Source organism: Mirounga angustirostris, unplaced genomic scaffold (assembly GCF_029215605.1).
Source record: "Mirounga angustirostris isolate CCGP_5_RB_7025 unplaced genomic scaffold, mMirAng1.0.hap1 SCAF_4, whole genome shotgun sequence".
NCBI lineage: Eukaryota > Metazoa > Chordata > Mammalia > Carnivora > Phocidae > Mirounga > Mirounga angustirostris.
Genome location: NW_026991712.1, coordinates 162,865,661 through 162,880,594, shown reverse-complemented (window position 1 = coordinate 162,880,594; position 14,934 = coordinate 162,865,661). Strand labels below are relative to the sequence as shown.

The 14,934-nt window shown below is 41.9% G+C and overlaps 1 protein-coding gene across 6 annotated transcripts in view; it reads left to right on the top strand.

Moving 5' to 3' along the window:
• The window catches only part of LOC123859800 (protein argonaute-4), a 38,783-nt gene extending 31,958 nt beyond the window's left edge, over positions 1 to 6,825 (top strand). For 5 of the 6 annotated variants that reach the window (XM_064589476.1, XM_064589478.1, XM_064589475.1 and 2 more), the window contains 3 exons: positions 279 to 380; positions 650 to 849; positions 2,972 to 6,825. In XM_064589476.1, coding sequence (XP_064445546.1) covers positions 279 to 380; positions 650 to 849; positions 2,972 to 3,080 — 411 coding nt within the window. In that variant the 3' untranslated portion in view covers positions 3,081 to 6,825. Of the gene's footprint in view, positions 1 to 278; positions 381 to 649; positions 850 to 2,971 lie in introns of those variants that run through there. The other variant, XR_010411019.1, reaches the window with a different exon arrangement.
• The last annotated feature ends 8,109 nt before the right edge of the window (positions 6,826 to 14,934 follow it).

The window sequence follows — 14,934 nt, the reverse complement described above, 5'->3', positions numbered from 1 at the left end:
CAGTAATGCAACCCAGGTAAAATAATTATTTGTCTGGATTCTCCTAGAGAAACCATGGAGTATATTTGTTCAAGAAAACACTTAAGGACAAAGTGGTTGGGCTAAGATACGTTACAGAAAATTTCAACATGTTGAATTAAACTGATTTTCAAAACTTCACTTAAGAACAGTTTGCTAACTTGTTACCAATTAACACATAAGAGGAAAATACGGCCTGAGCTCAGTCTGGCATTTTGATGACTAATTATAACTACCCCTGCACCCTTTTTTTTTGGTAGGTGGGGAAAAGTGGCAATGTCCCAGCAGGAACTACAGTGGATAGCACCATCACGCATCCATCCGAGTTTGACTTTTACCTCTGTAGTCATGCAGGAATTCAGGTAATTTGGAAACTGGTTCAGATCTTCGACTCGATAGGGAGAGGTTTGCAAATTCGGCAACTGGCTTGACTAGACTTGTTATTCAACACTGTACATTACTTTGTTAATTTAGTGCTTGTATTCTAGAACTGTTACCTTTTGGTCTAGGTATCTGTTGGTAGGTGGGCTAGGCAGGAATACTTCTGAATTTAAGGAGTGGATTTCAATTCTCTGCTCTCACATAGTCAACCCATGTCAGAAACATCCTAATCATAAAAGTCTCTCTGCAGGGAACCAGCCGTCCTTCACATTACCAGGTCTTGTGGGATGACAACTGCTTCACCGCAGATGAGCTCCAGCTCCTAACTTACCAGCTATGTCACACCTACGTGCGCTGCACGCGCTCAGTCTCCATTCCAGCCCCTGCGTATTATGCCCGGCTTGTAGCTTTCAGGGCAAGGTATCATCTGGTGGATAAAGATCATGACAGGCAAGTTTCTCAGGCACAGTGAAATCTCTTTTTGTCTGAATTAGCAACATGTTAAAAAAAAAAATGAGCGACTACAGAAAACTTTTTAGAAGAGCTAAACTTCCTTTTAGGGTTTAAATTTCAAGAAGCGAGTAAAATTGAATGTGCCTTTGAGAGCTTATAATGTGACTTTGGGTCCAAGAAGTGCTCAGGCTTGCTCATACTTGCATGGTGTGTCTATAGTCTGCCCAAGGAAAAAAGTCTAATTTGGAGCTGCCTGTGGTTTTCCCATAGAGCCAAATGCATTCAGTTCTGCTCAGGAGTCCTGAGCATCCTCAAAGGTGGCCCCCACAGTGCCCTGGCTCCAGTCCAAGCAGTCACGGGCCTGTGGATTCCACTTCATGCGAGGGGAAGTCCTGCACAGCTCACTTTGTTTTCAGTACAATTTGGAAGAATGCATCAGAGTGAATCTGGGGCATGTGTGTGGGAGAGGAGAGGTGCCAGACCATTTTCACCCCCAAATAGGGATCTCAGAAGCATCAGACATTTTGACCTGTTACTGAGCATGATTAAATAGCCGAACAAGCTCTCTGCATTAATTTTCTTTTCCAAATGACCATCTGTGAAGTGTAGCAGTTTCTGGGCTCTTCCCCAAGTCTGAATTCAGCTGCTAAATAGTAGACATTCCATTGCAAGTCTATTTCTGTAAGGGTTGAAAATACGCTATTATGGAAAATGCCCAGCTGTGGCTTTATACCTTCCATTCTGTAATATACGTTCATTCATTCGACACATTTATTAGGTATTGATTGTGTGCCCAGCACTGTGCTAGGTACTAAAAGTCCTAAGATGAGGAAGACCTGTTCCCTGGGATTTTCTGTTTCCGCATGGCAGACAATAGAGGCAAACTGAGCACTGACAATTAGCCCAAGGGAGTACAGGCGGAGGTGCAGTGGGACTTCAGAAGAAAGGTTGTTAGAGATGATTGCATTGCTGGTTGGGTGGGATTTGGCTCTAGAAAGAAGAAAAAAGGATTTTCCAGGCAGAGGGGAACAATGGACATAAAGAGAAAGCAAGTGACATGTTGAGACAATACCCAGTTTTCTTTGGCTGGAGTGTATGAAAGGGGAAAGCAGGCACGAAGCTGGCAAAGTATGTTAGAGCAGGTTTTCTTTGTTAAATGTAAAAGGCGACTTGGGGGATAAAATAGACAGCCCTTCACCGTTAGGTGGGTGTGAATGGGAGAGAAGAGGATGAAGTGAAAGATGACTCAGATTGTGAACTTAGATGGTAAGGGCAATGATAATTTAAGTAATAAAATAATTACGTAGCAAAAGTAATAATTTAAGTCAGAAGAGGGATGGTGATTTACAGTTTACCAAGCCCTTTATATCCTATGGTACCCTTAAGAGGTATGTTCAGAAGTTGTTACTGTTACCGTAAAAGACCAAAGTTTGAAGGAGTTGTTACTTCTTCAGGGTTATGTAGCTAGTGAGGAGAAGATGAGAAGAGACTCCTGGCACAGTAACATTTGCACAGCAACATAGTACGCTCAGCATTAGATGAGGCACAGGAATTCATTCAACAAATGGTTATTGAGACTGTACTATGTGCTGGGCACCAGGGGTTCAGTGGTGAGTAAGATAGACAAAGTCACTGCTTTCTTGGAGTTTACATTTCCTGGGGGGAAGGTATAACTATCCAATTAATAATTTACTTTCAGTCGTGTTTAGTACCATGAAAGAAAAGTAGAGGATTCTGTGAAAGTATGTTTCAGGTGGCTCTGACCTGAACTTCGGAAGCGGAAGATTTCTTTGGGGGAAATGACATTTGACTGAAGCCTAAAGGCCAAATAAGCAGTAACCAGACATAGCAGGCAGTGGAAATCCTAATGTAAGCACTGTTAAGGATTTGGGTCTTTGGAGACATTATTCTGTTTGATTATTGTAACAGCCCATTCAATAAATTGTATGCATTTTTCAGTTGAGTGAGCTCATGTTTAGAGAGACCCAACAAATTATTTAAGGAACCACAGCTTGAGCCTAAGATCTTCTTCGATCCAGTAGTCTTTGTGCTATTTGAAACATGTGAAGTTTGAAGTGGTGTTTGTTACACCTGGTTTTTTGCATTATTGTCTTTACAGTGCGGAAGGCAGTCATGTGTCAGGACAGAGCAATGGCCGGGATCCTCAGGCCTTGGCCAAGGCTGTGCAGATCCACCATGATACCCAGCACACGATGTATTTTGCCTGAGAGTCTCAGAAAAAGAACTCAACCAATTTGGCACCCCATGCAGCCTCAAAACGTTTCAAATGCCTACCGCCTCTAGAGAGAGCCAAGTTGACTTCAGGTGGTCTTCTACCAGCAGCTCGGAATAGTTGCACTGAATCTATACTTTGCAGCACTGTCTGATGCATCAACAAAATTGAGCCATTTTTTAAAAGTAATAGATACTCATAGATTGTCTTTTCTGATGCACTGGACTGAATTTTTACCTCATCATGCAAAGGCTGATCAGCCTGAACTTCCTTAAGGACTTTACAAGAAAGGTTTCTATGGAATATTTTGCTAGCTGTGGTGTTCACCGCATCCCTCTAGTCTTATAAGAGAAGATTATTCCTTGTTTTCTGTACTCATTGAGTGGGGTGTGTGCATAAGTGGGAGAGAAAAACCAAACAATCTACTTCAGTTCAGCGTAACTTTTTAATTATGTGGGTCCATAGACTTTTTAATGGAGATTTCTGACTTCGCCACTGTAAATGCCTTTAACGAGCATTAATTTTTGAAAGTTTTACAGAGCTTTATTAGTTTTCCTACTTTATCTTCTTGATCTCTACAGACTTGAGCTGGTGCAAGTACAGGCTGCCAGGCAATTGCACTGTATTTGGTTGCAAATTCAGACCGGCAGTTCTCTCATTTGGTCGACTTTCGTGAATGTGTAGCAGAAACAGATATAATGCATGTCACGGTGACAGATAACACTGCCATGGTAAAAGTACTCATGTTTCCCCCTCTTTGAAAAAAAAAAACTAACTTTTAGTATTTTTCAAAGTTTTCAAAAGTGCCCATTTTATGCTGCTCTGTGGTTTGTTAGATCTAAATGATTTTTAAACTCTTCTCATAGAAAATTAACTTTGGCAATAAGCATTTTTTTAAGGTCCCCTCTCTTCCTCCCCCAACAATGTAGTTTTCTAGGTGAGATTTCAGTATGATTTTATCAGCTATTTCTTATAGATCATAATCTGGCAATTTCTGAAACTGGTCAGAAAAGACATATATTTCCATGACTTTAAAGAATTATTTTTATCTGTTTTGTAGTCACAGCTGGTGTCCTGTCACTATGTTTTAAAATAAGCTAGGACCACGATGCTTCCTTATTGGATGGGCTTTGCCAATCCTTAAGGTACATTGAGCGATGCTGTGACCTGCACAAATGTACCAGCATTTAAAACTTTTTTTCCCGGGAATCAAGGTTACTCACACAGTCATGTGCAGTGCAAATTTTTTTGCTTCTCTTTCAACCTGAAATGTACTTGGTGGGGTTTCCTTCCTTTCACTAAACTAAAACTGCATAGAAAAGGTTAATCTTTCTTAATAGATTCTAGATCCCACTCGCAAGGAGACGGGTTCCTTTCTTGTCCAAACAAAGGGAGCTGATCTAAAGCAAGCATCAGTGAAAATGTAGGGAAAAAATGTATTTTGTATTTAGTGTAGATAACACTTTGTGAATGGACAACAGTTACATAGAGTCTTGGTAGTTCCAGCCAGTGTTTCCCAGCCCAGATTTTACTGACTTGTGATTCTCTATCCTGGAACCTCAGAAGTGAGAGCTGGAGAAGGGGATAAAAGCCCCAGAGCCACAGTCCGTATGGCTGAGGAAAGTGCTGGTGGAAGAGACAGACACAATGTGGGAAAACGATTTTGCCCCTTCTGTCTGGAAACTGCTGGTGGGGAAACACTGGATCTGATGGTGAAGGGTGTTTGCTTGAACTCATTAGCCGGTCCAAATCTCTTAAACTAGCCTTCTCAAAATCCCAGCAATACAAAGCACTGTTTTTCTTCAGCCTTTCAAAGAAGCTTGTAAATACATTGAAGTTTACATTTCCATGTGCTGTTGATCAGCGGCGCCACCCGTGTTTGCTGAGACTGGTCTCTGAGAGTTCTATAATGTATATTGAGTCCTGTAGCTCATTAAGATGACTGCAGACATCCTTATTCTCCGCGTATAGTGGGATGAAAGCAAGCTCTGTAATTGAGGCACAACACAGGCAGGAGTGAAGAGATGGCAGATGTTAATTTCTTACGATTTTCCTTTTCTGCAAATACCTCACTTGGATACTACAAATCAGGACATGTTGGTTAGCCAGAGCTGCTGCTTTTATTCACACTTGTTCAGGGAGAGCTCAGAAAATACCCTTCAGCATGGCTGCCCTGGACCCAAGAGGAGGAAACAACAGAAGCTTCTTTAGGAAAAGGAGGACTGATTGGCGTCCAGGATGTGAAGAACTCTTGGTGGCTGGCTGGCTGGCCAGCGGGCACCACGCCTGCACTTGAGTGCCTGGGGCTTGCTTGTTCACGCACAGAAGTTCACTTCTCATCATCTTCTGGCACATATGGAGCAGGGAGCAAGGCGGAGTGCCAGGAGGCCCTGATTCGCTTGCCGGCAGTTGGGCTATATGCTTGACCTTGAACTATACAGTTTGTACAACCTCAGTCAGTCCTGTACACTGGGGCAAATCAGCATGGTGGTGGAGGAAAAGCCGGGAGGCCTATTTTTTATAGGAAACAGTACCGTTAAGGGGGCAAATGCTCTCATTTTGGATGAAAGGAAAGAAATATGGAAGAACTAGGATCATTGGGGGAAAAAAAAAGCCTGCTGAGGGTGTGAATCTTGAAGAGGTAATCACTACAGAATCAGAGTTGCAGCAATACTGTTGCAAGCAAGTCTGAATGCATAATTTCAATTTGGCTTGATGATTTGAATACCATAACCCCTTGGGACTGACTGAATCATTATGCATGTGTCAATCAATGGGAGGTGTGCATTCTCTAGAAGTAGATTTAGGCTGTTTGGTTTTGTTGTTGTTGTTGTTGTTTAATGCAGCCTGTTCAGGCACTGTCATGTGGTGTGAAAGATTGAAGTATAGCAATGCTACAGAGTAACAGGGGATGGGAAGCGGGGACATTGGGAGAGTGGTGAAGATCCAAATGTTGAACCAATTATGTTTTCTGATTGTCGTTAGCTGTTGAACCCTGAGTGGTTTCTAAAGTGAACTAGCTGGCCCAGTGCAGCTAGAGTCTGGGCAGGTAGAACATATTCATTCTTACTATAAATTTTATTTGCTGCTTCCAAAGGTGATGATTTACAGGTTCTATATGGTCTGTACTTTAGGATCTGGTGCCCAACCTACGTCAGAGCTTCTCTACCTGGCTCAGCTATCTACCCTGCCTGTGGGAGAAGGCAACCCACTGTATAGGGAGGCTCACCCTCCCCGCCCTGCCCTAGCGACCCTTTGTGGATGTGCTGTAAGATTTTCTTGCTCAATAGCAAAGTGGGAGCTCTGCTTTCATTTTAAGAAAGTGGAGGCTGAGGGCATTGTATCAATACTGCTTGAACTCCAGGGATTTTTCCTTGTCGAATTAAAGGGAAGATCTTGTTACTGATTAACCATTTTCTTATCCCGTGCTATTGACATTCATGCTCTTTCTATGTCTAGTGGCTGAAAATGTTTGCATTTGTTCATTTGACTAATGGTGTAATTTTGGTTTCTATATTGTTAGACCTGTAATGTTCTAAAAATGTATTTTATTAACTTTGGGCTGGGTGTATTCTCTAGCAATACGAGGTACTTTCTAAACTATTAAAGGAGGGGTGGTATCCCTATGTTGAGATATGATGATGGTTGTTTAAATTTTGCGATTTTTTTTTTCGCCTGCAGGGATATTTTGTGTTCTTGTGTCCAAAAGAGAATAAATTGGCATTCTTGTGCCAAAAGTTGTTTTTCTTGTCAATTGTCTGATACATATGGAGTATACTGTACTTGTAACATGCATGGTTGCTTTTAAAAAAGTTTCCTAGATTTTAAGAAATTTGAGAAAAAATAGAGAGGAAACTTGGTGTTTTTAACTCCTGGGTCTCCTTATCTTTAGAAATTGATATTTGGGAATTTTGGAAGAGCTTCTCAGCAAAATTTCACATATGAAAACTTTTACAAGACTCATCAGGGTTCTGGGTGTAGCTCTTAATGGGAAGATCTATTTAAGTGAAGTTTTGAGAAAAATCTGCAGTCTCCAGAGGGCGGTATGGCCCACATACTTTAAGACTGACTTCTCCAGAGGAGGAGCTCCCTAAATTCACCCAACCTGGTGCTATCCAGTCTCAAGTCTTTAAAAAATTCTCACCACATCAGGGTGAGTCACAGCAGAAATAATGCAGAGATTTACACTGTATAGCACTTCTCCTCAGGGAATTTATGGTTTACCAGAGAAGCACGTTCTGCATACAACTAACTTTACTACAGGTAGTTCTTTTTTCCATCAGTACAATATCCCCCTCTCTGTTTATCCATTGTCAAACATTTATCACAAACCCACTACATGCCAAGCTCTGCCTAGGTGCTGGGAATATAGAAGAGTAAAATCTTTTTTTTTTTTTTTTTTTAAGATTTTATTTATTTATTTGACAGAGAGAGACACAGCGAGAAAGGGAACACAAGCAGGGGGAGTGGGAGAGGCAGAAGCAGGCTTCCCGCTGAGCAGGGAGCCCCATGCGGAACTCGATCCCAAGACCCTGGGATCATGATCCGAACCAAAGGCAGATGCTTAACCAACTGAGCCACCCAGGGTCCCAGAAGAATAAAATCTTAATCCTTCAAAGAGTTCATTCGAATATGGCATGGGGCAGGGAGGCAGTGAGATTAACATTGCCTGAGTGCCTAGTATAACCAGTCAATTTATATTGACGTCTTTAATCCCAGCGACAGTCCTCTGAGGTTGATAATGGTATCCCCTTTTTAAAGATGAGGAGCCCACAGTTGGTTAGGCGACTGCCTTCGGCTCAGGTCATGATCCCAGGGTCCTGGGATCGAGTCCCACATCGGGCTCCCGGCTCAGCGGGGAGCCTGCTTCTCCCTCTGACCCTCTCCTCTCTCATGCTGTTTCTCTCTCGCTCGCTCTCCAATAAATAAATAAATAAAATCTTTAAAGATGAGGAGCCCATTTCAAAGGGGTTAAATAACACAGTTTCTGGATGGCATAGCTGGCATTGAACCCAGGCCTGTCTAGTTATTACCCCTGCGGTTGAGCACAAAATGATGGGAACTTAGAAAGGGAAACAACTTCAGCTATGGGGAGTCAGGAAGGATTTTACAGTGGTGGTGAATTTGGGGATAGGTGAGCAGGAGTTTTCCGGGTGGACAAGGAGAGGATAAGGGGTTGCTAAACACACTATTCCTTTACAGTAGATCGTGGTAACTACAAGTTTTGTCTATCCAAATGCTTTCCCTTCCTCCAACTTTGGGTGATTGAATATCTCTTACAGGAATCTCATTTTTTTGTGTGTTTCAGGTGAGTCTAAATGACCTTCCTGCCTTGTCCCCCACCATGTGTGTCATGTTCATGTCCATCCTTGAATCAGTCCCTGGGGGATGTGCACCAACTAGGAATGACTCATGTGTCCATGCCTGTGAGTGTGTGTGTGTGTGTGTTAGGGGGTATGGCCAGCAAGTAAGGGAGACACAGACTGATCAGTACCGTTACAATCCATATGCCTCTCTCTTTCTCCATCTCTTGGCTCCAATTTCCTCTATGTTGACTTTATTCTCCAGAGGCTAGTGGCAAATATTTAAGGAGAAAAGAGACAAAGGCAGATGAGGAAAGTAGCAACTATATTACAAGTTGACTGGAGAAGAAAATAAATTAGTTTAACAAACATTTCTGGAGCTCCTATTATGCTGTAGGAACCATAAAGATGAAAGACACAAGTTCTGGCCATGGAAAGGTTCATTTGTAAACTTGGGGCCACACATGTAACAAGGTAGCTTTGAGAGTTAAGTGCCGTGAGAAATATACACATGGAACCATGGGATCACTTGGAGAGTTTCCTAACCCAGGTGGGGGATAAAGGAAGGCTTCTTTGAGGAAGTGATGACTGAGCTGACCCATAAAGAATAAATACAAGTTTTATAAATGAACAAGGTGAAAGAAGGCATTCTAAGAATTCTTTTTTTTTTTTTAAGATTTTATTTATTTATTTGAGAGAGAGGATGAGAGGAGAGAGAGAGCACATGAGAGGGGGGAGGGTCAGAGGGAGAAGCAGACTCCCTGCCGAGCAGGGAGCCCGATGCGGGACTCAATGCGGGACTCGATCCAGGGACTCCAGGATCATGACCTGAGCCGAAGGCAGTCGCTTAACCAACTGAGCCACCCAGGCGCCCCTCTAAGAATTCTTGTCATGGGCAAAGTCACAAGAGAAAAAAGAGATCATGACTTATTTGGATGAATTACAAGTGATTTTAGTACTCTTAGATTATAAAGAGTGAGGGAGGAAGAGGGGATGATAGGTTGGATGATGGAGGCAAGCACTAGTTCCTGACAGAACAGGACTTGAATGGCATGCTAAGGGGGGGCGGGTAGAGTTTTCCACAGGTGCAGGGCTATAGCGCAGTCTGATATGAGTCCGTTATGCCAGCAACAGTGCTTCGAGTAGGTTGAAGCTGAAGTTTTGCTGAAGGGAGGTTAGAGTTTTATTGTAATAGCCCAAGCAATAGATGATGAGGCTTGTACTTGAGCAGTGATAGTGCAGTTGGAGAGAAGGAATGAACAGAAGAGATATTCAGAAAGTAGAAAAAGTAGAACTTGTTGAAAGTGGACATAGAGAGTGAGAGGAAGAAGGCAGATTCCTTAGGACTCTCAGGTTTCTGGCTGGCGTAGCCCGATAGATAATAATGCCACTGAGAGAATGAACACAGAAGAAGCAGCAAATTTGTGATTTTTAGAGAAGGAGGAAGGTTTTAAGTTCAGTTTGGGACAAACTGGATTTGAAAGCAGTGCATGCAGACTGGAGGAAGAGTTTGGGAGCCATCAGTATATAGGTGGTGATGCAAACCATTCATACATGTGTTCAGGGAGATTATTCAGGGCAAGAAGAAATGAGAAATATGGATTCCCAGGGAAGACAAATATTTAAAGGGTAGACACAGGAAGAGGCACAGCTGAAGGGGAATAAGAAATGCACAAAGAAATAAAAGAGAACCAGTTGTCCTAGAAATCAAAGGAAAAGAGCATTTCACTAAATATACATAGGATAGGAAGTTGCTGTATGACACTAGACAAGTTACTTAACTTCTTCTAACCTCAATTTTCTCATTCATAAAGTAGAAAGTACTAGTACTTTCATCCTGGGGTTTTAAGTATTAAATGAGATAATATATGTAAAATCTTGGAAGCACTTAGGTGTAAGCAACAAAGAAGGAAATGATCAACTATCCAATATCACATTGCAAGACAAAATCTGAAAAGTGTCCATTGACATTTATTTGTAGCACAGAGGTCATGGGTGACCCTGGTGGGGTCACCTGGTGGGAGCACCATTTGAGGGTGGAGGGAACAGAAGCCCAAGCACAGAGATCTGAAGAATCTATAGAATATACCTTCTAGCTAGCAGATTGGATGTATGGGGGGAAATGAATTCTGATGTTGCCTGGAGTGAGAAGTATGTTCATTTTTCAGAATAGAGATTTGAGCACATTTACACACTAGGCAAAGAGTCAGCGAAGAGGGAAAAATTGGCAATATTGGAAAGAGAAAAGATGCATGTTGAAGGGAGAACTGGAAGGAAGTAGGAGGGAATGAGATCCAAAGTACAAGTAGGAAAAACTGGGAGAGGGAGGAAGCCATACTATATAGTCTTCTGTAACTTTTTGGAGTATAATATAGTAAAGTATCCAGGTCTTAAGGGTATGTAGCTCAAATTTTCACAAAGCAAACACATTCATGTAACTCTGACCCATATTTAAAAACACAAGTTTACCTGTGCCCCAGAAGCTCCTGAAGACCCCTTCCTAGTTGTTACCTGAGCCCACTCTCCCCAAAAATAATCACTGTCTTGACTTAGATAGTTCTTCTTGTTTTGGAGTTCATATAAATGGGATCATTCAGAGTGTACTCTTTTGTTTCTGGCTTCTTTTTCTCAGTTAGGTGTTTGTGATACCTGTCCGTGTTCTTGCACATAATAGAAATGTGTTCGTTTTTTATTGCTGTGTAATACTCCATTGTAGGAATATACCACCATCCATTAGCCAGGTTGTAGACAGTTGGGTTGCTTCTCCTTTTTGGTTATTGTGAATAATGTTGCTATGAACATGGTTGTACAAATATCTCTTTGAGACCCTGCTTTCAATTATTTTAGGTATATACCCAGAAGTGAAGTTGCTGGATCAGATGGTAATTCTGTGTTTAATTTTTTGAGGAACTACCATACTATTTCCCACAGCACATGGACCATTTTACATTCCCACCAGCAGTGCACAAGGGTCCCAATCTCTCTACCTCGTTTCTCTATTTCTCACTCCAACTTCTCCATTTCATCCTTATTGGGGACACTTGTTATTTTCTCTTTTTGTTTTCTTTGTTTCTTAAATAACAGCTATCCTAATGAGTATGAAATAGCATCTCATTGTGGTTTTGACTTGTATTTCCTTAATGATTAGTGATTGTCGAGCATCCTCTCATGTGCTTTGTATATTTTCTTTGGATAAATGTCTATTCTAGTCCTTTGACCATTTTTGAATTGTGCCATTTAATTTTTTTAAAGGATTTTATTTATTTATTTGACAGAGAGACACAGCAAGAGAGGGAACACAAGCAGGGGGAGTGGGAGAGGGAGAAGCAGGCTTCCGGCAGAGCAGGAAGCCCGATGCGGGGCTCAATCCCAGGTCTCTGGGATCATGACCTGAGCCGAAGGCAGATGCTTAATGACTGAGCCACCCAGGCGCCCCTGTGCCATTTAATTTTTGAAGGACAACTTTGATCGGTAATATATAGTTTGATGAGTTTTTTCTTTCAGTTGTGAAGATGTTATTCTATTGTCTTCTAGCTTCCATTGTTCTGTTGGGAATTCAGCTATAAAAGTTGTGATGGTTAATTTTATGTGTCAATTTGACTGGACTAGGGATGCCGAGATAGCTGGTAAAACATTATTTCATGGTGTGTCTTAAGGGTGTTTCTGAAAGAGTCAGCATTTGAATCAGTAGAATGAGTAAATAAATCTGTACTCACCAATGTGGGCAGGCATCATCCAATATATTCAGGGTCCAAACAGAACAAAAAGGCAAAGAACAGCAAATTTCCTCTCTTTCTTCTTGAGCTAAGACATTCTTGGACATAGGAGTTCCTGATTCTGGGGACTTACACCAGTGGCCTCTGGTTCTCAAGGCTTTAAGCTCAGACTGGTTCTTCAGCTTGCACAGGGCACATTGTAGGACTTTTGGGCCTCCACAACTGTATGAGCCCTATATTCCTATCATATATACAATTCCTATAATATATATAGTTCCTACTATACATATAATACCTGTATTTATATCTCTCTCTGTATATCTTCCATTAGTTCTATTTCTCGGGAGATTCCTAATATAGTAGGTAACTGCCTTTTTTCCTCTGGCTGCTTTTAGTATCTTCTCTGTCTTTTTTATTTTCAATACTTTTACTATAAAAGGGCCTAGGTATCTTTATATTTAGCCTGCTTGGTACTTTGTCTTATTCATTTTTGTGAAATTGGCACATAGCGTCTGACATATAGTAGATGTTCTTTTTTTTTTTTTTTAAGATTTTTTTATTTATTTGACAGAGAGAGACAGCGAGAGCAGGAACACAAGCAGGGGGAGTGGGAGAGGGAGAAGCAGGCCTCCCGCCGAGCAGGGAGCCCCATGTGGGACTCGATCCCGGGACCCCAGGATCATGACCTGAGCCGAAGGCAGACGCTTAACGACTGAGCCACCCAGGCGCCCAGTAGATGTTCTTTAATGTATGTTACACACATGAAACCCACAGATTACCACAGATATTTAAGGAAGTAATACTTGAACACCGCTCCACCCTAAATTTTGCTCTCCCAGTGATCCTGTCTTATCTAATTCTGAACTCGAGTCTCTCTGATCTCTTTCCTTGACCCTGCTCTTGGCCCCTAGACTTGGTTGTCATTTGAACTTGGTTTGGTTTCTCTTATGTTTAATCTTGCTTTCTCCAATTGCCTTCACTTGGCTGCCCTCAGAGTCTCAGTGTCCTTTGTGACATTAATCCCCCACCCCCAAGCCTGTGTGGGGGTGGGGTGGGGGGGGCAATTCTGACATTAGGAGTAATAGAAAGTTTTAAAATTCTTTTTTTTTAAGATTTTGTTTATTTATTTGACAGAGAGAGAGACACAGCGAGAGAGGGAACACAAGCAGGGGGAGTGGGAGAGGGAGTGGCAGGCTTCCTGCTGAACAGGGAGCCGGATGTGGGGCTCAACCCCAGGACCCTGGGACCACGACCCGAGTGGAAGGCAGACACTTAACGACTGAGCCACCCAGGCGCCCCTAAAATTCTTGTTAAAAAAGATACCACACACCATGGCAATTTATTTCAAATATTACCTTTCAAGGCATACACATTTCTATATAGTTATAATCTTAATGCATATAGGATTTTGTATTCTATTATTTCACTAACTATTACATAACGAATAGCTTTTCTTTTTCAAAACTAAAGTCATGTCATTTTGCAGTCATAATAATTCATTTGGCAAACATTTATTGAATACCTACTGCTTGCCTGACATTGTGTTAAGCACTGGGGCTACAAAGATAAAGTTCGGTTTTTCTTTATGCTTTTGAGAGTTTTGTTTTTCATGCTTTTGAGGCTCCTATGTGCTTAGAGGAGGGGGAGGTGGAGGAGGAAAGGGAAGGCCATGTCAAAAAAGGAGAGCAGCTAAGTGTTGCCACATACACCACAGGAAGTGCAACAGGGACACATAGGAGGGAATATCAGAAGTTGTCATGAAGGCAGGAAGCCTTGAGCTGAGTTTTGAAACACAAGTAGGTTTCACCAGTCAGATGGAGGAGACGTTGATGTTTTAGGGGGTTAATATATCATACCCTCTTCCCTACACCAGTTCAGAACCACCTGAAAGATGGACATAGATATCACATAGTTGGACAGAGAGTAAGATGTCAGCTTTATTGCTGGTAAGACTTAGATAAGAGGCCTTGCTGAGAAGTGAGAACAAATGGGAGTGCTAACATTGCCCTTTATTTAACATGCTTACCTTCACAGCAAGCACAGGACAACCTTGGTTTTCCACACAAGGAAAGAGTCTACTTTTCCAAGTTTAGTGATTATGAACTTCAGAATAAAATTGAAATTAAAAAAAAAAATCCCATTTAGGGTGCCTGGGTGGCTCAGTCGTTAAGCGTCTGCCTTCGGCTCAGATCATAATCCTGGGATCCTGGGATTGAGCCCCGCATCGGGCTCCCTGCTCCGCGGGAAGCCTGCTTCTCCCTTCCCCACTCCCCCTGCTTGTGTTCTCTCTCTCGCTGTGTCTCTCTCTGTCAAATAAATAAATAAATAATCTTTTTTAAAAAATCCCATTTGAACATCGTCAAAAATATAAAATGCTTAGGGGTAAATTTGAAAAAAAGATGAAAAGTTGTGCTAGATCTGTACATTGAAAACTAGAAAATATTGCTGGTGGAAATTAAAGAAGGCCTTCATAAATGAAGAGATATATTATTATCATGGATCAGAAGACTTAAAAGACTCAAGGTGTTATGTGTACTCAAATCGTTTTATAGCTCTAACACTATCCCAGTCAAAACTTGGCAGGCTTTTGGTAGAAATTTACAGCTGATTCTAAAATTTAGATTGAAATGCAAAGGACCTAAAAGAGCCAAAAACAATTTTGAAAAGAAAAACATTGTTGGAGGGGTGCCTGGGTGGCTCAGTCATTAAGTGTCTGCCTTCGGCTCAGGTCATGATCCCGGGGTCCTGGGATCGAGCCCCGCATTAGGCTCCCTGCTCAGCGGGGAGTCTGCTTCTCCCTCTCCCACTCCCTGCTTGTGTTCCCTCTCTC